This window comes from Macrotis lagotis, chromosome 1, assembly GCF_037893015.1.
Source record: "Macrotis lagotis isolate mMagLag1 chromosome 1, bilby.v1.9.chrom.fasta, whole genome shotgun sequence".
NCBI lineage: Eukaryota > Metazoa > Chordata > Mammalia > Peramelemorphia > Peramelidae > Macrotis > Macrotis lagotis.
In genome coordinates this window covers 541,673,104-541,700,070 of record NC_133658.1, presented here as the reverse complement: position 1 = coordinate 541,700,070, position 26,967 = coordinate 541,673,104, and the positions used below count along the sequence as shown (strand labels likewise).

The 26,967-nt window shown below is 37.8% G+C and overlaps 1 protein-coding gene and 1 long non-coding RNA gene across 5 annotated transcripts in view; one reads left to right on the top strand and one right to left on the bottom strand.

The window, feature by feature from the left end:
• RPS6KA3 (ribosomal protein S6 kinase A3) overlaps window positions 1-13,513 on the bottom strand; it is a 98,553-nt gene extending 85,040 nt beyond the window's left edge. The window contains exon 1 of one of the 4 annotated variants that reach the window (XM_074214267.1): window positions 13,359-13,513. Coding sequence is in view for 3 of the 4 variants with exons in the window: in XM_074214265.1 (XP_074070366.1) it covers window positions 12,060-12,128 (69 nt within the window). In the remaining variant the exon portion in view is untranslated. Of the gene's footprint in view, window positions 1-12,059; window positions 12,185-13,358 lie in introns of those variants that run through there. The other 3 variants (XM_074214265.1, XM_074214264.1, XM_074214266.1) reach the window with 3 other exon arrangements.
• The window catches only part of LOC141507012 (uncharacterized), a 63,501-nt gene continuing 47,757 nt past the window's right edge, over window positions 11,224-26,967 (top strand). Inside the window, exon 1 of the long non-coding RNA XR_012474046.1 lies at window positions 11,224-11,555. This is a non-coding gene — a long non-coding RNA (uncharacterized LOC141507012). The remainder of the gene's footprint in view (window positions 11,556-26,967) is intronic.

The following is a 26,967-nucleotide window of genomic DNA, read 5'->3' as shown; positions in this document are numbered from 1 at the left end:
GTGTCCCTGAAAACAGCTGCAAAAACCCTCAAAAGCTTGGAACAGTGCATCCCCCCACCCTGGAAGCAGAGTCCCACCTTTAATAAATAGTTAAAATGCAGTCATAGGCTGGGGAAATGAGCAAACCACCATAGAAAAGAAATCCCACCATAGACAATTATTTAGGTCCTATGGAGGATCAAAATACACACTCAGAAGATGACAAAGTCCAAGCTTCTGTGTCCAAAGCCTCCAATAAAAATAGGAATTGATCCCAGGCAATGAAAGAACTCAAAACCAATTTTGAAAATCAAGTAAGGGAGGTAGAGGAAAAATTAGAAAGAGAAATGAGAGTGATGCAGGAAAATCACGAACACCAAGCCAGCAGCTTGGTGAAGGAATTACAAAAAAGTACTGAAGAAAATAACATCTTAAAATCAGTTTGGGTCAAATGGAAAAAAGCAGTCCCAAAGGCCAATGAGATGAAGAATGCCTTAAAAAGTAAAACTGGCCAGATGGGATAAGAGATACAAGAACTCTCTAAGGAAAATAATTCCTTAAAATGTAGAATGGAGCTAAGGAAACGAATGACTATGTGAGAAATCAAGAAACAATAAAACAAAACCAAAAGATTGAACAACTGTAAGAAAATGTGAAATATCTCACTGGAAAAATAAATGACCTGGAAAATAGATTCAGGAGAGATAATTTAAAAATTATTAGACTACCTGAAAGTCATGACTAGAAAAACAGCCTAGACTTCAGTTTCAAGAAATTCTCCAGGAAAATTGCCCTGATATCCTAGAAGCAATGGGTAAAATAGAAATTCAAAGATTCATCCATCACCTCCTGAAAGAGATCCCCAAATGAAAATTGCTAGGAATAGTATAGCCAAATTTCCAAACTCCCAAGTCAAGGAGAAAATTTTACAAGCAGTCAGAAAGAAACAATTCAAATATTGTGGAGCTACAGTCAGGATAACATGAGATTTAGCAGCTTCTACATTAAGAGCTTTTATATGATATTCCAGAAGGCAAAAGAGCTTGGATTACAACTAAGAATCAACTACCCAGCAAAACTGAAAACATCCTTTCAGGGGAAAAGATGGATATTCAATGAAATAGGGGACTTTCAAACTTTCCCAGAGAAATGATTGGAGCTAAACAGAAAGTTTGAACTTCAAATACAGGACTTAGGTGAAGAATAGAAAGACTAGACAGGAATGGTTAATTATTAGGGATTCAATGATACTGAACTACTTATATTCCTGTCTGGGAAAATGATTCTGACAACTCATATGCCTTCTCATTTATTAGGGTAGCTAGAAGGAATATATATATATATATATATATATATATATATATATATATATACATACATATACATATACACACACACACACACATACACACAAGGTCAGGAGGGAATTGAATTTGAAGATATAAAATATTAAGATAGAGTTAATGGGCAAGAAAGAAATGTATTGGGAGAAAGAGAAAGGAGAAGTAGAATAGGATAAGTTATTTCACATAAAAGAGGCACATGCTTTTGGAAGAAAGGGAAGGTGAGGGATAGTGAGTGAACCTTTACTCTCATTGGAAGTGGCTCAAAGAGGAAATAACACACACTCTCAATCAGGTAGAGAAATCTATCTTACCCTAGAGGAAAACAGGAGAGGAAAGGGATGGCAGAAAAGGGACAGGGGGTGAGGGGTGGTGGTGGTAGGTGATAGAAGGGGAAAATCATGGGAGACAGTAGTCAGATACAACATTTTTGAGAAGGGACAGGGTGAGAGAGAGAAAAGACTAAATGGGGGTGATGGAGAATAGGATGGAGGGAATATAGCTAGCAACAGCAACTGTGGGAAAAATGAAATAATTTCTCTGATAGACTTATGACAAAGAATGATATCCAACCCAAAGAAAGAACTGATAGTGTCAGTTAAAACATGGATCCAGGAGATAGATTATCTTGTTGAAGAACAGCAAGGGAGATCAGTGTCACTGACCTCAGTGAACTTGCACTACTATATGTAAGTTTCCTCAACTCACCTGGGAATTCCCTTTATCAGTGAAATCCTAGGCCCACATTAACAAAAATAAATCAAACTATTACCCTTAGGCAGGAAGAAGAAATAAATGAGTTCAGGAAAAAAAAGATCAACTAAATGGAAGCTGCATATAATAGTGATTTGAGAGGAACTAATCAAACATCTGCTAGAACATCCTATTCAAAACAAAGAGCTGAGAAGTTTTAGACTTTCCTTGATGATGAAAATATATTTCTTCAAACAGTAGAGGAAATGTTGAGTGGAACTTCTAAATCTGATTCTAATTAATAAAGAAGGAATTTTATAAAATTCTGGAAGTGACCATGAAATCTCACAGACTAATGTCTGATACCACTTAGTCTCCAAGAGTCCTTAAAGAATCTATGAATATGATATTTGAGCTGCCTACTGTTGGTAATCTTTGAAGAATAATGGATAAAAAGAGAGGTGCTGTGATCTGAAGATAAAGTTGGAGGGTTTTAGTTTGTTTTTATTTTTTTAACTGGGGAAAAGGGTGGAACATTTTAATTATAGGTCTGTGAGCTTGACTTTGTTTCTTGGCAAATGTCTAGAGCATTTTTAAGGAGATGGTTTGCATGGAAAGGTCAGCAGTATTCCTTTAAAGCTGGATTTAGATTTAGAGTAGGAACAGACCATAGAGGGAATTGAAAGAGGAAGCTTCTACAGTCCTTTTCAGATCTAAATCTATGCCTCAGGATCCTATAAAACTCATGCTGTATTTGTAGATAGCTAGAAAAATGAGGGTTAGATGGGAATCTTACGAGTCGATAATTATGAAGCACAGAATCTGAGTTGGAAGGGATCTCAGAAGTTCAATACATATCATTTTCCCACACGTATAAGACACACCCTTTTTTGAAAAATTTGGGGTCTAAAAACTGGGAGCAGCTTATACAGTGGTTACTTGCATTTCCCCCTTTTTCATGGTTGTCGTCTTTGTGCTCCTTGTTTCGCATTTGTTACTATATATATTAGGTTACATTTTGCCACACCCTACCCAGAAATAGCTCAGAAAAGATTTTCATACAGTGCTGAATTCAAGTTCAAAGTAATCCAGTTTGCTGAACATATGTTTGGTCCTCCTCCAACTGAGAAAACAATCAGAGACTAGCTATGTGAAGAAACAGTACTGAAAACACCATGGCAGAAGACAGCTATGAGAAGCTAGTCAACAAAATGGTCTGATTTAGAGAGGGAATTGAAAATATAGATTGAAGAGCAAAGGGCCATTGGAATTACTGTGTCCACAAAGATGGCTCAGCAGGAGGCAAGAAGAATTGCTGATGAAAAAGAAGCAACTGATTTCAAAGGGCACAATAGGTGTTTCAGGTTCATGAAATGGAATGGACTAAGCATGCATCCATGCACCAGACTTGTCCAAAAGATGCCTGAAAGCTATGAGCAGAAGGTTCTTGAATTTCATGATGAATAAAACTTGAATTTAACAACTTTATGTAATATTTTTTTTCAAATTTCGGGCCCCCAAATTAAGAAGCACCTTACACAAGGGAACATCTTATACCTGGGGAAACACGGTACCCAAAAGGATTCCTCATTCCCCATACCCAACCAGTGGTCTTCTAGTATCCATTTAAAGATATCTAAACACAATCTATTGCACTTTGGGATAGTTCTGGTAGGTAGGTTTTTCTGACATCAAGCCTAAATTTACCTCTTTGCAACTTCTCTTCATAGCTTCTGGTTCAGCCTTAGAGGACAATCAGAATATGATTAAATAAAAGCCCTTTCATTAAAATGAAAGACCTTAAAATACTTGCAAGCAACTAACTTTTTTGCTTCTCCAATTCCTTCAACTGATCCTGGGATATCATATGGAGTCAAATGTTTAGCTATTCCCCAACTAATATGTGCCCTCTTAGTTCTTCACCAACGCTACTACTGTTACCAAAAAGACTACAAATTTTTGTACATATAGGTTCTTTTCTGATCTTTTAGTTGGGTCAAAGGGTATGATAAAATCAGGGTATGAAGGTTTAGAAATTTTTTTTGGAATAAGTCTGAACTGCTTTCTAAACGATTATAACAATTCACAGTAGTGAACAGTTTATTAATGTTCCTGCTTTAACACTGTCTTTGTATCATTTGTCACTTTCCTTCCCTCCCTACCCCTAACTTTGCCAAACTGTTAGATGAAGTACAATTTCAGTTGTTTTAATTTATTTCCTACTTATTGGAGCATAACTATCAGTAGCTTGGATTTCTTCTGAAAATTGCCTGTTCATATTCTTGAATCAATTATTAACTGGAGTGGCATGACTTATTCTCAACTGTCATGATGTTGTCTTACAATTACCACTTACTTTTTGAGGTGTTCACCAAACAACTTTTTAATGATTTATTCTAAAATTTTCTCAGGAATGGAAACCACACTCACTGGCCTACAGATTACAGATTTTATTCATTTCCCTTTTTTGAAAATTGGGGTATTAGTCCTTTTCCAATCTTGTGTTACTTGTCTCACTTTCCATCATCTTAATTCCTTCAGTACCCAAGAATGTAGTCTATCTGGGCCAGGTGACCTAAATTTATGAAGGGCAGCTAGGTTCTAATTTCCCTATTTATCTTGGGTATCAATTTCATGCTATCCATTTTTGTTCTGTCATTTCCAGTGCAAAGGTTATGCTTTTAGGCACAGAATACAAGCAAAGTAAGCACTGAAGATCTCTGTTCTCTTTTAGTTACCATCATTCCATTCTCTTTTTTTATTTGAGATGGCTAACTCCTTCCTTTCCCCTTTTTTGTTGTTAGGTTCCTGTCAACAGTTTTAGCTCACTTTGAGCTATAGTATTCCTTTTACTACTTTTACTGTACCAGACTCATGTATTCACCCTGTTACTTGACCATGCTTCCATTTTTTATATATTCCTTCTAAAAATCTCAATAGACTGATGAATTGGCTGTTCAGTCACATAGGTCTCAAGACAAATCTCATTTTTCCTTTGCCTTGAGAATTTCATTTTTCAGTATTCTTCCTCCCCACCTGGGTTTATTTCCTATGTATCATTTTGGTTCATTGGATTCTATTTCTTTTTCTTTTGAATCTTTTGAAATCTGATTTCCAAAAATCTTGGGTGTATTTCAAATTATCTATCACAAATTCTAAGGTGAGGGAATATAATTCACTTTCCCTTAAGGATTCCATTATTTCCATTCCATCAGCCAGTTCAAAACAGTTATTAAGAAAGTGATCCAGAATACAGTTTTCCCTGGGTAGTTCCTTCACCTTTTGAAGGATTAAGAAGGATTAAATTATCACTGAGCCACTGTGCTAAACTGTGGGGAAACAAAGATGGCCCCTGTCCTGGAGGAGTTTATACTCTCATGAGGAAGACAACATGCAAAAAAATCATAAATAAATGAGATGCATATAAGATAAAATGGAAGGGCAGATTCAGAAGGAAGGCACTAGATTAAGGAGGATTAGGAATTTCCCGACCAATTAAATTGCACCATTTCTGCACTTAAAAATCTTAGAGCTGTCTAGGGTCACAGTGAGGTTAAAGGACTTTTCCAGGATCACACTACCAGTATATCTCATAGGGAGGATTTTTATTTTTATTTTCTTGACTTTATACCATGCTGCCTCTTCAAAAACTTCTTGTAGTAAGTGTAGCAGAGACTTGAAGAAACTAAAGCAGTCAGGAAGTGGACATGAGGGACAGTCAATACAAATGTAGAATCAGGAGAGGGCAAGAAAAAAGACTGGACTGCATAGTATGTGGTAGGGAGAAGGTGTAAGGTAAACCAAGACTGGAAAGGTAAACAAGAGCTAAGTTATAAAGACTTTAAAAGATAATTAAAGGATTTTATTTTTGATATAGAAGGTAATAGGGAGTCACTGAAAGGAAAGGTTGGGTAGGGAAGAGGTGTTAAATCTGCATTTGAGGAAGATTACTTTGATTCTTAAGTGGAGAACAGGCTGGAGTGAAAGTGATGGGGAAAAGAGCAATCAGAAGGCTATTGCAATAGTTCAAGCATAAAGTGATGAGATGGGGTTGGTGTAAGAGGAGAAAGAGCACATAGATATACACACACAGACATATTTGAGGTATGTTATTAAAGGCCAAATTGACAGAACTTGATAAAAGACTGGATGGGGTGGTGCAAGGAAGGGGTTGGTAGTGGTGATGAAGAGAGTAAAGCTCTATAGATAGCACCTAAGTTTTAAGCCCTAGGTGACTGGGAAAATGGTGGCAACAGAAAAAGGAAGGATTGGGTGGGGGAGGGGAAGATGAATTCAGTTTTGGACATTTTGAGTTTAGGACGTGAAAGGACATCCAGGTTGAGATGTCCAATAGTCAGCTGAACCTGTAAGACTAAGGTAAAGGAGAAAGGTTAGGGCTGGACAAATGTTATTTACGAGAGAACAGTGAAGGAAGGTAAAGGATAGATAATTCATTCAGTCTATAAATCTGAAAAATGAGATACACTTTACAAAATTTTTGCTGTACTGCTGGAGAAAGTACATACTACTTTAAAAACCACAACTCATTTCTGTGAACCAGTATTCTTGATCCTGGTCTTAAACAAATTCAAAGCAAGAAGCTACCAGTGATTTCATTATAGGAAGTTCTAAGGAATTTCCCCTACCAATTAAATTGCAACATCTCTGCACTTAAAAATCTTAGAGTTGTCTAGGGTCACAGTGAGGTTAAAGGACTTTTCCAGGATCACACTACCAGTATATCTCATAGGGAGGATTTTTATTTTTATTTTCTTGACTTTACACCATGCCACCTCTTCAAAAACTATAACCAGAAGTGATTGACAAAAAAACAAAATCAAAAGACTTCACTATTTCGATTGTTCTGATAAACATAACAACTTTATGACACTAAAAAAAAAGTTGTTCAGTGCCTAATCAAATTAATTTTGTGAAAATTACTCTTTTTACATGATAGCTTATGTGAATATGCATGTTAAACTCCAGAATTTATTTCCTTTCACATTAATTAGCAGGTATAGGTGGGTTTTCCAAAAAGTAAAGAGACATAGAGACCAAAAATCATTGGAAAGATGAGGTCCTCCAGATGACATTGTGTTAATTGCATTAAGCCCCAGGTCATCACAGCCCCCCCCCCCAGGAGAGCCAAAATAATTCACAATTCATACAGGAAAAATTAAGTAGATGAAAAATTGCTTACAGTTTCACTTGGAAGACCAATTTTTTTGAGTAAGCACATCAGCATACGTATCTGAGGCAGGCACTGCCTCTGGCCAATTAGTCTGACCTTGGATTGAATAGGATGAGACTGGATTACATTTAGGAAATTCAGTTCTTCCAAAGATCCCAAGTTGATCTCTAGGCTCAAATATTTTTCATGTTTTTTTTTTTTTTTTTAACATATTCTCCCTATCTTAGGACACTTAGAACACTACAACCTCAAAAAAAAAATCATTATCTCCCCAAACTCACTATTCTTCCTAAACTTCCTTGTTTTCAAGACACCACCATTCTTCAAAATTACTTAGATTTACAATTGAGAACTTATCCTCAACTTTTTTCTCTCCTTCAGTCACTGTTTCCAATCAGTTGCCACGATTTGTTGAATTCCCCCCCAAGTCCTGTTCTTGAAGTCTAGATTTCAAAACCATGCCTCTGCTGCTGCCTCATCCAGGACTTCCCTGAGTTACCGGCACCTTTTTAACTTGGAACATCCAACAACCATAGGACCTTTTCAAGGTCTATTCCTTTTTCCCACTGGTGAATTTCTCCTGAGGCCTCTATTCCGTGCAGGTAAACTTTCATTTCTTCCTAGACCAACTTCAAACTTCTGTATTTCAAATCCCAGTCCTTCACCCTTTAGTTCCCCCACCCCCCCTTTGATGATTGTCTGCCCCAAGTAGAATATAAGCTCCCTGGGAGGGAAGGAAGTCTTTCTTTTTGCTTGTATTTGTATTCACTGCACCTAGCACAGACCACCATAAAAAAAAAAAAGATTTCACATCAGGGAGGTGATGCCATGACAAGCACATGAATTAGATTTGAGTGAGGGAGTGTGGTGCTAAGTCCCCAGCCTCACTTTCTCCTCCAGAGTCATCTGGGTCCACTGGCCAGATATGAGTCAGGATGACTGGATGCGGAACAATAAGTGACTTGACCAAAGTCACACAACTAGTAAGTGGCAAGCGTCTGCAGCCAGAGTCAAGCTCCCATACTCCTGAATCCAAGGCCATTGCTCTATCCACTGCACCACCTAGCTGCCCCTCAGGCACATACATAATACTTCACATTTCCTCTACTCTGCACTCATAAAGCCACCATTCTTAGGTCCTCATCCCTTTTCTCCTGGACTACAGCAATAGTCCCTTCTAACTAATCTTGCCAATGTACCTCAAACTGCCAAACTGGTATTCTTAGAATATATTTGAATATATCACTCTCTTGCTTTAAGAAACTCCAGGAGATTCCTTTTGCCTCTAGAATAAAATATAAACTCCTTTGCTATTTAAAGTCCTTCATTATTTGGTTCAAGTCTACTTTTCCAGATTATGATCAAGTGCTACCTCCTCTAGTAGGTCTCTAATGATCCCTAAGTAGCTCAGACCAGGAAGCTATTTTGAACATTTTATATTTCATTTTCTGAGTTTACACTGTTTCACTCAATAGGATGTAAGTTCATTGAGGACACTCAGTGCCTAGTAGGTGCTAAATAAATGTTTCTTGTTTGTTTGCTTGCTTATAGCAAAGGACATATCACTGAAGAATATATGGTGGCTGCAATATATATTTCCCATGATGACCTAAGTTCAAGAAGTGGAACTAAGGGATATTACGGAGGAAATGTATCTATTAAAGAAAAATAAGGTAGGGCAATTACGCACTGAAAAAGAATCATAACAAATGGATAGCCTGAGAGCTGTCCTGGCACCTAGGAAATGTAAAAAGACCTAGAGGAAGGTTCCTCTGGAGAGGAAATGGAGAGACCTTGTCTATAGACTTGCTTATGAAAGAACAGTTATTCTTGAATCTTCAGAGATATATTTCCCCAAACATAGTAAGCTCATTTCATATAATAATCCAATAGATTGGTCATCTTTAAACATTCTAGAAGTTTTTCCCCCAGTATGTTCTGATTCTTATTTTCTGATGTTAAATAGCACTTTCTCAAGTTTATTTTATTTTATTTTTTTTTAGGTTTTTTTGCAAGGCAAATGGGGTTAAGTGGCTTGCCCAAGGCCACAGAGTTGGGTAATTATTAAGTGTCTGAGACTGGATTTGAACCCAGGTACTACTGACTCCAGGGCTGTGCTTTATCCATTGTGCCACCTAACCATCCCTTTCAAGTTTATCTTGTAAAAACTTTAACAATAAACTTATTATGTCTCCAGCCCAAATACCACAAGTGTCCTGGAAATTAATGTATGCCAGTCTAAGTAATAAAATCTTTTTCCTGGTCTAAGAAAAGTTTACATTTTATTGTTCTTCACTTTATGAAATGCCTTATCCATTCCAATCAACATTTGTTAAAGAGAGAGAGAGAGAGAGAGAGAGAGAGAGAGAGAGAGAGAGAGAGAGTGTGTGTGTGTGAAAGGAATAAAAAACTTGTTAGCATTTGGTCCTTTATTTTCCAATATGAATGCATAGGGTACAAGAAGTGGAAAAGTACTAAAGCTGGTTGAAAATTCTTGAACCTGTACTCAAGAGTCTAAGTCTGCATCAGAAAATACTGCAAATTATGGGATGTCTAGATAAAAACAAACAAAAAAACTGAATGGCAAATTAAGCATTTGGTTTTTCCAAAAAGAACATAATAATTTGAGCTAATATTTATATAGTGGTTTATGGCTACAAACTGTGTTAGGTAAAATACCTTATCATACACTTTTTAAAAACTAAAACAGAGGTAGCTAGGTGGTACAGTGGATAGAGCACTGGCCCTGGAGTTAGGAGTACCTGAGTTCAAATCCGGCCTCAGACACTTAATAATTACCCAGCAGTGTGGCCTTGGGCAAGCCACTTAACCCATTGCCCTGCTAAATAAATAAATAAATAGATAGATAGATAGATAGATAGATAGATAGATAGAACAAACTTAAGAGGCAAGTTGTCTGAAGTGGAAGGGATGGGATTTAAACCCTGATGATCTTTCCTTCAGGTTTATGACTCTCTCCACTATATATCATGCTCTAATCTAAGAAGTGAATGGCTGGTCTGGTTTTACCTTCAGAGAATTTATGAGATTAAACATTTAGAGTCCAACCTCTAATATCTAAAGTTTATGTAAGAATTTCAAGGAAAAACATTTTAATATGATAAAGCATGACTCTATGTGCCTGGTTAGAGAAAACATGGCCATAACCAAAATAAATTAACTGCTTTCAACTAATTTTAATAAAAACTGATTTAATTTTAACTGATTTAAACTGATTTTAATAGAAACTCTTCATGAAAACAGCTATGATTTAGGAATTTCTGAAAGATCCCCAAGAGTTTACACATATTTGGAATTTTAAAATGATTTTATGAGTGAAATTGTCATATCCAGATGATACATGGATTGAATGTTACAAATGTTAGTTTGCTTCCACCTAAAGATAATTCAACATAAATTCAATTTCTTTCAAAAACTGACAATGTAGATAAACAATCTGCCTCCTCTTGAACAATTTAATAACAAAGGTTGCACATTTTCTCGGTAAAGAAAATGATTAATTAAAAGGTCTTGAAAATACATTTTTCATACTACTTATGGAACAAATGCATCTTAAGTTTCTTAAATGATGAGGTATTTTTTTAAGGCACTGGCAAAATTAATGATACCTCATAAATTCTATTTAAGATGAGTACTGTAGTCAATAGTCAAGATTTCTCTTTTCTCATTTGAGGGTATGATGTTCTCTTTTTTAATGGAAGCTTTAAATGAGATTTTTTTAAAAGTAGGATTCAAGTCGTAAAACGTACCTAGAGTCAGCATTATTAAAACTTAAAAAAATTTATTTCTGCCCAAATTAGTATGTAAAGGACATTTTATGGCAATGCAAATAACCGGGAGAGGGAAAAAAAGCCCTGAAATTGTGTCGGTATCTGTCCCCTTCCCCACTTCACCTACCGGAGTACACAAACGTCCCATTCGGGATTAAATTCAACCCAGGGTCACCCTGACGTAAACTGTAACCCAAGCCGTGTCTCTTACTGCGGAGACCAGCAATGACCAAAGCTGCCGCCACCGGCCAAGCCCCTCGCTCCACCAGAGCCTACCTCAAGTCACCCCCGCATTTCAGTCACGCTTTCTAGAAACGGGGTCAGTCACTAACTACTACACACGCACAACCCTATAGTCTCCCCAAGTCAGCGAGTGCAGAAAAGCCCGGGGACGGAGAGCAGAAGCAAAGAAGGGAGGGATGCAGAACGATGCACCAGTCTCTGCAACTCGGAATCACTTCTGTCAGGAGTGAAAACAGTCAAGAGCTCATCCCGTGTACACTCTTCTTGCTACTGCAGAACGGATCCCGGGACAGCGACGGCGACCGGGTGAAGCAGGTACGTACTGCGCCCCGGACGAGGGGGCCCGGGCCCGGACCCGACACCGCCGAGGCGGCTTCCACGCGACCCGCACTCTCTCTCTCCGGCCCGGCCCGAGGCCACGGGGAGCTCACTAAAGCTCCGGGGGGACAGGAACTCCAGGTCCAAGACCTGCGGAGCTGAGGCCGGGGGGATGGGGGTCCCCGCTGCGGGAGCAGCACTCAGGCACACGCGGCCGACAACTTCCCTCCCACCCCCCAGCCCAACTCCGGCGGGGCGTCCCGAGGAGCTGGGGGCGGACCCCCTAATCCTACCGAGAGACCCTCGGACGCGACTCCATCTGAGCGGGGAGGAAGTCGCCCGCGCTCGCTCGCACCCACAAAGCAAGTAACCGACCCGGAATCTCGGACGAGAGAGGCAGGAAGAGCGACTGTGCGGGCACTCGGGGGAGGGAGCGGCGGGAAGGGGCCGGAGGCCGAGGGGCGCCCCCGCCCCCCGCCCCGGGGGCAGCCCCTCACTCACTTCGGCGCCGTCGCTCGCGTTCTCCACAGCCATCTTCTGCCACGGGTCCGCCAGCTGCGCCAGCGGCATCTTCTCCTCGGACCCGCGGCCGCCGGCGCCGGCCGCTCCTCCTTCCGCGCCTCCTTCTCGGGGAATCCTGCTCCGGCGCCCGAGTCCCACAGCCCCGGCGCGCGGCGGCCGCGGGACCCCGGCGGGGAGGCACGGGGGCCGACACCCCCCCCAACGCCGCGCTCTCCCGGCCGGCGAGGCGCCCGCACAGGCGGGCGGCCAGACGGAAGCTGCGGCCGCCGTCTGCGGAGCTCGCCTTCTCCTTTCCTCCTCCCCCCGGCCCCGCTCCCTCTCCCTGCGCCGCCGCCGCCGCCGCTCGCTCCCCCACTTCCGCTCACAACATGGCGCCTAAACGATACCTGTCTCTCAGAGCGAGGCTCGGCCGCCGTGCGCAGCCCCCGGGGGCGGGGCCTGCGAGGCCCCGCCCCCGGCCCGCCTCCTTCCCCCTCCCCCTCCCCCTGCTCTTGGCCTCTCCCAACCCCAGGGCGGGGTGAGACTGAGGAAAGCCAGTGGGTGTCGCGCGAGTGGGATGGACGGGGAAAGGAGGAAGGGGCAAATGCTTCTGCACCGGAAGGTGTGGGAGACCGGGAAACCCTCTGACTGTAAGCGCAGGGCGGAGCGCGCCGGGGAATGACACTACCTCGGGGATTTTAGTCACCCTCTCGGGCTGCAGACAATCCCGCCGCACTTTGTCACTTTTTTATTTTTTTTTAGGTTTTTTTTTTTTGCCAGGCAGTGGGGTTAGGTGGCTCGTCCAAGGCCACACGGCTGGGTCATTATTAAGCGTCTGAGGCGGATTTGAACTCGGGGACCGTGCTCTATCCACCGCGCCGCCTAGCCGCCCCCCCCAGTTGGTCACTTTTGTCCACCCCGATCCAGTGACCTTGACCCACAGCTTAAGAAAAAAAAGCCTCTGGCTGTTTTTCATGATATGTGTACACAGCATCCCATCCTCTCATCACCTCAAACGCCGGGAGTCCGCCCCATTCCCTTGTTTCTAGAGAGGCCTCGGATCGGGAGGTTTTGGGGGGGCCCCTGGAGGCGCCGGCTTTCCCAGGCTCTGATTCTCTCGGAAGAAATTCCCCCAATTTGTCTCTCAGACAGCCAGCCCGAGCCCCGGTGGTGCACACAAAGGACTCAGGTTTCAGCCCGGGTCTCTGTCTCCCCCCCTCCATCTCCTCCTCCTCCTCCTCCTCCTCCTCCTCCTCCCCACCCCGACATTCTTTCAATATTGTGCAGCCCAAGGCTTACAGCTGCGGCCGGCGTTACAGCGGGGCATGATATTCTTCCACGAAGGCAGAAAGCGCCAGATGCATTGATCCTGCCACTCTCCAAAGAAGTCAGGCTAGGCAGTTATTAAAAATATCTCGTAGGCAGGAAGAGTGGGGTTCCTATCATTCCGCAGATTTAAAATAAAAGATGAGATTAGAAAGTAGGTCTGGTTGGGGGCGGAGTAAGTGGGAGAGAGTGAGATCCTGGAGAGGACCGAGAGGGTCTGACTCCCCCTTCTGCCATAAAGAGGAAGGACCACACTCTGCCCATCCTATACTACTAGAAATTTTCTCTCTCAAAAGAATTAACAATTTAAAAAAAAAAAAATCAGAAATGCCAGGGTCGAGAAGGGCTGGAAAATGATATGGTATATAAAGTAGTGTTTGATCGCAAAGGACAGCCCGGCTTATGGGAACCTTCAAAGCTCCCACAAAAGCGCATAAATAAATCACTGAAAAGCAACTGGAGTGATTAACTGCCCTTGAAGGAGAGAAAAAATGTATCAGCAGTAAGTCACTGTTGCACACTCCCATTACCTCCGTCCCTTCGGCCTTCTGTCCCCACCCACGCCTGTGCCAGAAGCCATTTCACAGAATCGGTTAGCTTTTTGTCCACTTTTTTTTTTTTGGGGGGGGGAAGTTCCCTTTCACCTGGCACAAAAGAATCCGTCTGTTTTCTGGCTTCGGATAGCTGACAAGCTCATGGCTTACCTTTCAAAAGCAGGTGAGAATGATTAGTTTCCTAACAGGTGTCCTGGTTTCAGAATCAACACCTCTTTAATCTCAGCATTACTAGGAAAACTGACTCCCAACTGGTTAGTGCCCAGGATGGAAAGAAAACTAATACACGGGATTCTTCGCGAAGTGACACCCCCCCCCCCATCAGTTCTAGGTGTTTATTATCTTCTTTCCATTATCTTCATCACCCTTTCCCATCTTCGTTAGCCCTCAGCTCACTTTATAACTCTGTGGTCACAACTGCAGAAGCAAGATAAGCAAACCCTGAGGCCCCCCAGCCTGTAGCTGCTCAACTTTTGGAAGCTTTAAACATTTTCTATATGTCTTTTTCCGATTTAACGATGCAAGATGGGTCTGAGGTCACCGGACTAGATTGCCCAGCACCTCACTCTTATCTAAAAGGCATTTCCTCCTTTCTCTCTCTTTCAGTTCCATTGCCACTTGTTCTAGGAAGTGTAGAGGTGGATAGTAAACAGGTACTGACCTTGGAGTTAGGAAGGCTTAGCCTTTCTCAGGCACCTATTCTCTTTGTGATACTCGACAAGTCACTTGACTTTTTTTGGATCTCAGTTTCCTTATCTGCAAAAAAGAAGGGGAGGAGTGATTCTATACTCTACAAGGCCCCCATGACCCTATCATCTTTGGATTTCTTATGCTAAATAAAGTTTTCCTTATTTATTCCCAACCAGATCATTTCCAGAGACCAAACAGTTCTCATTGTTCCAACCAAAAAAAAAAGGGGGGGGGAATGCTGAGACAGAAAAATAGTGAACATAATATCTAGTATGAAAGGCAGCATAGTATAGTGGATAGAAAACCCAACTCAGACAAAGACAGAAAGATTTGGATTAAGTACCACTGGCAAAGTCATCCCATGCACTTATCCTCTCAGTTCTTCTAGGCATTTCTCTAAGACTATAAATTACCAGAACAGTTGTTCTTCTCTACAAGTAGGTAGAAATTCCTCACTGTAAATTCTTTTCCTACACCCATCAAATCACAGGTGTGGTTCCCCCTGCTCCAATCTGTTAAAATTTTGTGTCCTTGGGTAAGTTACTTGACTTTTCTAGGCCTGTTTTCTCAGATGTAAAAAAGGAAGCTATTTGACTAGATGACCTCTAAAGCTACTCTGAGTCCCCTGTTTTTATGATGCTATATCATTCCTTGTGTGCTATATCATTCCTTCATGCTGAAGTTTGAGTATAGTTTGAAGGCACTAACTTGTTATTGTTTTGCATTTAAATGAAAAGTTTTTGTGTTTCCCCCCAAACATTCTATAAAACATCACTATCCTACATATTAAATGAAAACAAACATGGTGAGCTCACTATCTTGTCCTTTATAACAACTGCAGATTAATAGCAAACCTGTGACTAATGCTCCAAGTCACTATGCTTGATTGACTAAAATAATACTAGATGGCTAATAAAACTGATGAGTGTGTAATATTATGAGCATTAGCTTTAAAAAAATTTTTTTTTATTTAAGGCAATGGGGTTAAATGATTTGGCCAGGGTCACACAACTAGGCAATTATTAAGTGTCTGAGGTTAGATTTTAACTCAGGTCCTCCTGACTCCAGGGTGGGTGCTCCATCCACCTCACCACCTAACTGGCCCTGGCATTAGGTTTTCAAAGTTTATTCTCTTAAAAAAATGAAAAATAAATTTCAAGCTTTTATTCATTTATTTTGCTATGAAAATACTAGGATATTTTTGACAAAAATTAATTGATAAGCTTGTAGGTGAACAAAGGATGAGTCAGTTCTAGTATCTAGCATTAAAAATTAAACAATTTCTAATAATAGCTTGATACCTACCTATGCACTCAATAAATATTTGTTAGCATGATTTTTTCCCATATTTAAAAAACCTCAAGACAGCTAGATTAGAGGGCTGAATCATCTCTTACGTCTGATCTTACCTTCAAATGCTGTGATTTATAAAAATACAATTCTCTTTCTTTCTACCTGAAGAAAATGACTTACATTTTTTATTAACAGGAGTTAAATACTTTATTCATTTGAATTTTAGAGTAACATAGATTATGATTAAATGAGATAATATATAAATGCTTTGCAAACTTTAAAACGATAAACATTAACTCTTACTGCCCTTTTTTTTAGTTGGGTAAATTTAGACAAGTAAAATGTAAGGACTGGGAGAAAATTCTGTGACAGGTCATTAAAAAAATCTGTTAGTTTAAATGACAGCTGACAATTTTACCTAAAATAGAGTTGAGTTTTACAGTTGACAGAAAATGGCTCTGAATGTAGTGTTGGCAAAGAAAAATTGGCAAATAATGTTCTTCAAACTTCTATGATTTTCATTGAAACATACTACATACCTTTGCAGTTTGCACATTTCACTAGTTTTCTAGTCCTCTTTTTTTTCAGGTTCTTGGTTTTCTAGGTGAAAATGAGGAATGAGTTAATTGTTTCATTGCCATCCAACATTGTCCCCTACTAGTTCCCTCTTCTCAATTCCTTCTACCTACTCATACATAATATTGGAAAGTTATTGCTTGAAATTGCAGCTTAGAATAACTGCAAACATCACTAGAAATTATGGAATGGGTTTCCAAGAAATCATTCCCAATGCATGAAGCACAACCAGACTTAACCTCCCTCACCCCCCCTAGTTTCCTGCTATAATTATAACCTTTATACATAGTTTAAATGTGCATTTATTTAACATTGTTCAAAAGTAGAATTACGTCAGTCTGGACAAGTTCAAGATGACTAACTATGGCTCATAGCTCAATCTCTTCATATAAATCCAAATTCACAGCTGTACAATGTTCAGATTTGTCACAATTTAGAAAGTTAAGGTAGAATCATCACATCTTTCCAAAGATTTTTTATTCTTTTATATTATCTGAAACATTTTTTATTTTTCACAAAAACGAACTGTCCCCTGGTAACTGTTCTGAGGAAAAAGGGAAAAAAGATTTTATAGTATCAGATTTAGAACTGGAAGAGACATTAGAGGTCAGCAAGTCCAATTCCCTCATTTTATAAGGGGAAGAAACTGAGGTAGACAGAGGTTAAGTGATTTGCTCAGGACAGAGTGAAAGAATTAAAATCCAAATCTTCCAGATTCCAACATTCTTAGCTGTTATGTTAGAGACAGCTAAGTGGTGCAGAGGATAGAGCACTGAACCTGGAGTCAGGAAGATCAGGCTTCAAATTCAGCTAACAGTAATTAGCTGTGTAATGTTGGACAAGCTAATTTAACTCTTGTATGTCTTAGTTTCCTCATCTGTAAATGGGGACAATAACACTTCTCTCTCAGGGTTGTAGTAGGATGAAATGAGATAATAATCATGCTAACTTTAAAATCTTAAAAGTAGCTACTACTATTATTATATCACCCTTCTTGAATTTCACCCCAAATTTATAAATACATGTTAATTTGTTTAACAAAATGCATGGAAATATTACCTATTTCAAATTTAATTTTTCCTTTGAATCTCTCCAACACTGCTTAAGAAAAAATAATAAAATATACTTTTTTCTTTTTGAAAGTTTTAAAACATTTTTATTTGAAAGTATGAAGTTTGTATTTATTATCTTTTTGCCTTTATTTTTAGATGAGCTATAAAAATCCACACTTTTTCAGAAAGCTGAAAATTAAAGGGAAAATGACCTTTCAAATCCTTTTGAACTCTATGATTCTATCTGGTAGAACTTGGAAGAATGTAAGTGACATCTATTTAAGAAAAATTTTAAATGGTGGTGAATTTAAGTAGTTCTATTTACATTTGGAATATTTCCTTTTGTTTTCTTCAGAAATCTAAAAATTATATTTAAAATGTTATTCTAGTACTTATTCCTAAAACTTATTTTTTTAATTATATGTAGTTCTTTCTCCTTAAAAGCATAGTACCATAGTAAAAACAAAAACAAAACCCAAATCTGTCATATGTGTTATACATTGTCCATTTTTTCCATTTGTTTATCTAATAAATATGAACTAATTGAATGTATAACTGAGCTTATTGGGTGCACATGCACTCAAATGTTTTAAAAAATGGGTATTTGGGTTTTATCTATGAGTTTGTTTTTAAAGTTTAATTGTTAAAAATAAGTTTAAGTTCTGACTTTTTTAGTTTGATGTACAAAAAGATCCTTGATTATTGAGTACTCAAGAAGTGTATGCCTAAAAAAAAAATCTCTTGAATTACACACTCTAATGAGTTCTCCATGAGAACTTACTGTAAGTCAAGTATCTGTGTCTAACACTGAATAATTTTGTGAGTGATCCCTACAGATGATTTCACTTGATGGAGTACAAAAGCCGGAATTAAAATAGCATGCTATATAACCTCCTATTCTACTTTTATTGCAACATCTGTTGAAATGTAAATGATTATGGACTATGACCAAAACTTTGTTTACATAATGATCCAAATAAACTCAGCCAAGTATGATTCAAAGTGAACAGCTTTACCTGAGTCTTGCTTACTTAGGAAGAAGAGAAAGAGTAGGAAATTTGAAAGAGGGAATATTTTCTTCTTTAGATTGGTTTCTAAAAAGTTCAATTCTAAGAGGTATTATTTTATTTCAGAGTGGATTGGTAGAAAAGAATTATGGGACTTTGAGATTTGACAAGGAATGATGAAGTCATTCTGAAGTTTTAATAATCCAATATTTTCCCTCCAGCATTCATTTTAGTAGAATAGAAAGTTCTCACTAAATGTTCTTGTTAGTAAATGTTAATTCATAAGAGGGAAATAATACATAGGAAAAATATTTCCCATTTCAAACTGAAATTAAACACAGCTGTAATAACATTAAAAGAGAACACAATACAATGTGTTCCTTGTGTGGGTAATTCATCTGATCAACAATCCATTTCTCCACCTATCAATTTAGCTGTGTTTGTAAGAGCAGAAGTTTTCTTTTTTTTTTTTTTTTTCAGTCCACAAACCACTTTGGTGGTGGGACACCAGGCCCCATGAACCACCCCCTTCCTCTTGATACTGCAAGGAAAAAAACCCCACTCTTGCCGAAATTGTACCTGGGAAATATTCTTAATGTTTCTTTTTGTGTTTTTTGATGGTGATTTGAATTTGTAATAGGAAAATATTGTTTTAAAAATCCAAATGCTTTGAAGACCAGTCTTGCAAACAGATCTCAACTTTCAAAACCACTGAGAACCACTATAGGATCACTTTATATTCTATTGCATGGCTGCAGATTGGATCCCAAACCTCAATTATTATTTAAAAGAAAACAAAAAGAGCCTTCTATACTAAGGAAAACAGAAAAAGAGTCTGTTTATGAAACAATATAAAGCCATCATCACCCCGTGAAAAATAAATGTCAATAGTACCATAATGGTAAATATAGTCTTTTTAAAAATTAAGAATCATATCAATCACATCTTTTAAACATCTCACTTCCAAATGATTTTTGAGTCTTATAATGTGATATTTTGTTAAACTGTTGAGAAATTTCTTTGGTGCAATAAAGACTTTAAAGAATTATTTACTAGCAATTATTTTTTTCTCATAAAATTTAAAGCAAATAATTGTATCTGCAGCTAACTGAAAATGCAACCATCTCTAAACACTTTTTAATTGAAGGATAAGGGATTAATTTTGCAGGCCCAAGATAAAGAGGTTCTTAGGGGATTTTAAGAAATACATTTCTTAAATTTCTTAAAATGTATTGAAACTAGATGCAGGAAATGATATGAACTACTTGAAATAAGCATAAAAATATATTCCTGTTTATCTTTATTTATACCATCTTTGTGGTCAAGTAGAGATTAGTATTTAATTTTCCTCTTCCCTCTCTTCTGAGTGGAATAGGGAATTTCCTCTGAGTAAAATTCCTCTTAGAAAGTTGTCTGGGGGTGGGGGGGAGGAAGTTGCCTGGGGTATTGAGAAGGTAAGTGACTTTCTCAGGAACATTCAACCAATATCTTAACACGCCTGGAGAAGAGAACAATTCATTCCAATAGCCATGAAGGTAGCTGAAGCAGTTTTTGTGGAGTGCTTAGAGCTTGGTCAGACATCTAAGATGCTCCAATTATCCATTGCATCCTGAGCCATCACCAGTCATCTTGACTTTTGTTTTGCCATTGCACTTATATCTATGCAACTTCCTTATATCCAATTCATGAGCTCTGTGATTGCACTGGACTTTTTTCAAAAACAAAAGATGAACAACAGCCCTTGTGGGTTAGAGCTAGACTTGAAGCTAGTCTTTCTGATTCTGTTAGCTCTCAAACCAATAAATCATGCTATCTTTCAATTCATCTGTAAAATGAAGAAAAACATTTCTCATTATAAACAACTCTTTCAAAATTATTAGAAAAAAATTCTTAGTGAAAATTTGTACTTGCTCGGTTGTGTTCTACTCTTCATGGCCCCATTTGTTTTTGTTTTTGTTGTTGCAAAGATTCTGAAATATTTGCCATTTCCTTCTCCAATTGATTTTACAGAGGAGGAAGCTGAGGCAAATAGGGTTAAGTGACTTGCACTACTAGCTACTAACTGCCTGAGGCCAGATTTGAACTCATGAAGATGAGTCTTCCTGATTCTTAGCCAGTGCTCTATCTACTGGACTACCAGTGAAAAATACCACAGGTAAAAGTTCCAGTGGAGAGGTTAATGAAAAAGTTTATTTAGAGATGGATCTCTAATTTCACAGATGCTCATTTTTATAGATCATCATCCATCTATTTCTTTTCACCTTAAGCTATTCTTTTTTATGTTTCTTCATAAATTTTCCAGGCATAGTTACCCAATGTCCTCTAGGTCTTTTTTAGGAGCAAAACTCAACTGTTCATCTATTATCCTCAATCTTCCTAAATAGCTTATCAGCATTTCCTTGATAATATCTTTGAGAGAATGTCACTTGGCAACATATGAAACAAAATGACTAACTCAATCTTAAAACAAAACAAAAATCTTTCTAATATCTGTATTGCAGAATCTATAAGAATGAGAACAAATAAGCAGTAGCTTATTTGTCGAGCAGTAGCTCGACTTGTTATTTATATTTATAATAGTGGTCTACATCTCTATAGGTGTTTCAGGGTTTACAGAGATCTTTCCTCATAACCATTCCATAGATTATGCAGGTATGATTAGCTCCATTTAAAAATAAGCAAACAGGGAATTTTAGTAACTTTCTCTAGGCCACAAAACTAAGTGGAAGTTATAATTCAAACTTAATAATGCCTCCTAACTCAAAATCCTATACTCTCCCTCTGTATCACAGTCATGTCAAAATATGGGGGAGTAACATATCAGGGAATTTTTATGAAACTTTTAAAATAAGACTTAGGAAATAAATTTTATAAGAACTACAGCAGGCAAATGAGCAACAAGTATTCATCATATTCACCTTTTCTAATAGCATCCCATGAAAATATAGTTAGAGGAGGAAGAGATATTAGGTAGGGAGATAAGCTAGGAGGTTTATTGACTAATTTAGGATAGATGTGATACAATAGGGTGCTAAGAGAAGAAATGGAAAGGAAAGGACAGTTTTGAAACACATTTGGAAAGGAGAGATGATAGGACTTGATGACTGACAATGTAGTTGATGAAAGGAAATGTTAAATTGAAAATGACTGATGTTTACAAATTGAAAGTCTATGGCTATCAATGGAGACACAGTGTTTAGAAAAATAAACTTGTCTGATATGAAAATGATGAAACCAGGAAAATATTTAGTTCGATTGTAACATTGGGTCATGGAGAGATTGACTCTAGAGTTGAAAGATAAGACTGAAATCACACAAGAGGATGACTGGAGATAAGATCTTGTCATCATTAGAATTATATTCAAGATAGGGTATGTGTGTATATATATATATTTCCCAGATGCCACTGAATTTGAAGGGGGGTGATTTGGTGCTGCTGAATTTAAAGTATACCCGGTTTAAAGGTTCAGAGCCAACTTTACCAATGGGAGGTAGGAAGAAAGGGATTATGGTTCTATGCTGAGCAAGACAGCAATGAGAAAGGTAAGAGCAATAATGATCTTTGCTTCTTCTGGGAAAGAGGTTTGCAATAAACCAAGACATTGTAACCACTGCCTTTCCACTAAGGTGAAAAGAAGTTAGAGCCAGAGATCTCCAATTCCCTTGGGCTTATGGCTCCACACCTTAAGGAATTCTCTTCTAAGCTAAGCCTAGAAGGTGTGTATAGGGACTGAAATGATGAGTGGACTTCAATCTTTATTTTAAGAATTTCTATATATTTAGGGTGTGGGTAGTGAGAAGCACTCTTTAAAGCAGATCTCAGCTGTCAGTCATACTCTGCCCATCTAGTCCTTGCCATGGACCTCCCCCAACACATAAAGAAGGAATATTATTATCTGACCTTCAACCACTGTGGGATAGAAGGGATGTTCATTGATTGGCATGGGATAGGGTACCACTATCACTGAAACAATTTCCCATTGTCCCTTTATTTATAATTTGACCAGCCAGGTCATTCTGCCTAGGGCTAATCTACATAAAGAACTGGAAGAAGAAACAGTTCAGATAAACAAGGAATAGTTCATTTCCCCTACCTTTCTCAATGACAGGTAGCCCAGAGACAAGATGCTCTTCTGTCCATTTCCATTGTAGGGAATGATATCATAAAGACATTATTGTCCTTAGGATCAAATTAGTAGAGAGCGCCTTCTCATAACCTTCATGCCTTGGTTGAGGATATTGGCTTTTTGTCACTTCTGGCTTGGGTTAGGACTCATTTCTTAGCAGTAGAGAGGAGAGGAGAGGAACTGAATGGCTGCCATTCTGAGGGTTTTGGACTAGTCAAACATAACTAACATTTACTTATCAAGAATAATTAGTGAAAATAGGAAGCTACCAAGTCTCCTTTACTTTTTTTTGGTTGTTTTTGGTTTTTGCAAGGCAATGACGTTAAAGTGACTTGCCTATAGTTACACAGCTAAGTAAGTATTAAGTGACTGAGGTTGGATTTAACTCTGGTTCTCTTGACTCCAGGGCCAGTGCTCTATGCACTGCATCACCTGACCTCCCCCAGTGCCATTTACTTGTGCCAGTATACTGAGGTCTCTCTCTTTTTTTTTTACCCTCTTCCTAATTAAGGATATCATTCTTCCCCTTTGCTTCATGAGCAAAATTTCCTTTGTGCCTCTGAGCCTCATAAAGTAGTTGAATCTTGATAATGTTTGAATTCTTGTTGGGAGACACAGTGAGTAAAGAACAGAGAATTTCAAGGAACAAATCTAGTTGAGTGCAGAAAAAGGAAAAGTAGAGCAAGGAAAGATTACATATTAGAATTAGTAGATTCTGTGACTAAAAAAGGATTAGATGAAAGGACAGAAGAATAGACAGAAGGAAGTTAGAGTGAAAGAAAGTATAGGAAGGACATTTATCAGTGACTATATCACTGAATATATCCTTCCCTTATACCATTCACCAAATTAATAAACCTCTTTATTTGGATTGGTATGGGACTCTGGATGCAGTGTAGAGAATTTTAGTTTTAACTTTCTCATTTATTGAATGTGATAGTAGTTTGTCAAAGATTAACCTTAAGTTCAGTTTCTTTAACCTTAAAAAATGGTACCTTTGAGACTATTGGCTCAATGAAATAGAAGCTCAGTCTTTCTGAGTTGATAAAATTTGAAAGCCAGTAGGAGGGGGCAGCTAGGTGGCATAGTGGTTAGAGTGCTGGCCCTGGAGTCAGGAGTACCTGAGTTCAAATCTGACCTCAGACACTTAATTACCTAGCTGTGTGGCCTTGGGCAAGCCACTTAACCCCAATGCCTTGCTAAAACCTAAAAAAAAAAAAAAAAGTCAGTAGGAGGAATGATACCTGGACTTAAATGCATGGTTGACAGATCAAGATAGGTAACTCAAATAAATTAACTTTGTTTCCAATGCTTATTTTTGTTTAATATACTCCTGCTTTGCTGAGCAAATTTCCTTTTGTTAATTGCTGAAAAAAATAGAACCTATATGATGCTTTTGTAAAGGTTAAATGAGAAAACAAGAGTGAAAAATCACTTAAAATGTTTAATGCTACTGCAAAAATAAGGAATAATAATAACTATTATTTTGACAGTTTTTTTTGGAGGTCAACCTAGATTTGGGTACCAAGTAGTCAGCCTTGTGACCCTCATCTTCAGCTCCTCTCTAGGCAGACATATCCCTTGGAGAGGGGTGAATGAAATTCCAAAGTTCTTTATTTATGACTTCTCATGAACTGCATTTAGACGATGTACATGGAAATACATTAACTACATGGGAAACATACTTCTTCCATGTAGAAAAGAAATAGCTTAATTTGTCTGAGACTTTAGTTAAAGTTCCACAAATGGTAGCTTCACCCTTTTGACTCCACAGCTAAGCAGATACATCCAAAGTATGAAGCTATGGTTCCATTCACTCCACTTAATTTCTGTAGAGGAGGGGACTAGGCTAAGTGAGTACTGTGCCCATCACAAGGTAAAAGATCTGTGGGGATCTTATGCTTGTATGTTATAAATTCTTTCTTCAAAAGAGAATTGGCATTTTATGGACTTTGTGAGTATCTAATGATTATGCACATAAAAATTGACTAGATCTTTCTTAAGAGACAGGAAATGAATGGTTACAGAAGAAGTAATCATTTCAGAATTAGATGTCTTGGTGAAGTCAGATTATCAACTGTGTAGAAAAAAGGACCAGGCAAATACCACAGCAGAAGAGAGTATATAGATGAGAGTATACTATGCAATGATAGCTTCTTCAACTGGATCTGTTTAAATAAGATGCCAACTCTGGAAAATGAATCTGCTTTCCAGTTTTCCCAGAAATTTTTGTTAAATAGTAAATATCTTGACCCAATAGCTGGATTTTTGGGTTTATCAAACCATAAGTAACTGTGCTCTTTTGTTTCTGTATATTGTGTTCCTAATCTGTTCCACTGATCAGTCGCTCTATTTCTTTTCCCATTACCAAGTAGTTTTGATGATTATAAGCTTGTGGTATTGTTTGACATCTGATACTGCTAGGCCTGCTTCCTTCTCATTTTTAAAATTCTGATACCCTTCATATTCTTGACCTTCTGTTCCTGTAGATGAATTTTGTTATTATTTTTTTCTAGTTCTATAAAGTAATTATTTGTTAGTTTGATTAGAATGGCATTGAATAAGTAAATTAACTTAGTTTTGTCATTTTTATTTCATTGACTCCTACTATCCATGATCAATTAATATTTCAAAATTATTTAGGTCTGTCTTTATTTATGTGAAAAGTATTTTGTAATTGTGTTCATAGAATTCCTGAATTTGTTTTGGCCGATAGTCTCCCAAGTATTTTATATTGTCTTTAGTTATTTAAAAATGAATTTTTCTTACTATCTCTTACTGCTGGTCTTTCTGGGTTATATATAAAGAAATGTAGATGATTTGTTTAAGTTTATTTTATTTTATACCTACAATTGTTTCAATTAGTTTTTAAATTGATCCTCCAGGATTCTCTAAGTATACCATCAGATTATCTATAAAGAGCAATAATTTTGTTTCTACATTCTAGTCTAATTTCTTCAATTCTTGCCTTATGGCTATAGCTAGCACTTCTGGTACAATTTTGAATAATAATGGCAATGAATGACATATTTGCTTCATCCTGATCTTTTTTGGGGAGACATAGTTATCTCCATTGCAGATAAAGCTTGCTCTTATTTTTAGATTTTAAGAAAAGCTCGATTTATTCCTATACTTTCAAGTGTTTTTAAGAGAAATGAGTATTATATTTTGTAAAAAGATGTTTTTCTTTGTCCCTTTTTTAAAATTCAACTTTTACTACTTTCTGCAATTGATATGATCAATTATGCTTATCATTTCCTGCTATTGAACCGTTCCTGCATTCCTGACATAAATGCTATTTGGTCATTGTGAATGATATTTTTGTCTTTTCTCATTACTAGTATTTTATTTAAAAGGTTTGCATTAATATTCATTATAAGAGGTTGGTCTATAGTTTTTTTCTCTGCCTTTGCTCTATTTGGATTAAGTATCAAAACCATACTTGTGCCATATAAATAATTTGGTAGGACTCCTTTACTTATTCTTTTCAAATGGCTTATATGCCATTGACGTTAATTTTTTTTTTTAGGTTTTTGCAAGGCAAATGGGGTTAAATGGCTTGCCCAAGGCCACACAGCTAGGTAATTATTAAGAGTCTGAGACCGGATTTGAACCCAGGTACTCCTACTTCAGGGCCGGTGCTTTATTCACTGTGCCACTTAGCCACCCTGTTAATTGTTTTTTAAATATTTGGTAGATTTCACTTGTAATTCTGCAGTCCTGAATTTTTTTTCCCCTTGGGGAGCTAATTTATGGCTTATTCAATTTCTTTTTTTAAAGCTAGTTAATTAAGGATTATAGTTCCACTTTTTTTTAATCCATAGCAACAAACATTTTTGTAAATATTTATACATTTCATTTTGATTTAGTTTTATTAGCAAATAGTTGAACTAAATAGTTCCTAGCAGTTGCTTTTATTTCATATTCATTTAATATCCTAATGGTTATTTTTTGTGAAGATGCCATATGCTCAGCTGAGACATAGGTATATTCAATTCTATTCATTCTCATTCAATATTCTCAAGAGGTTGATCACATCTAACTTTTCAAAAATTCTATTTATTTCCTTTCTTGCTTGGTTAAATTTATTAAGGTTTGAGAGGGAATAAAGTGAGCTTACTTATTAGTTAGAGTTTTACTGTCTGTTTCTTCTTGTAACTCTGAACTTTGACTGTAATATTTCTCAGAGTTTTCATTTTGAGATTTTTTTTCAGGAGGTAACCAGTGAATTCTTTCAACTTCTACTTTACCCTCAGATTTTTAAGATTCAGGGGCAATTTTTC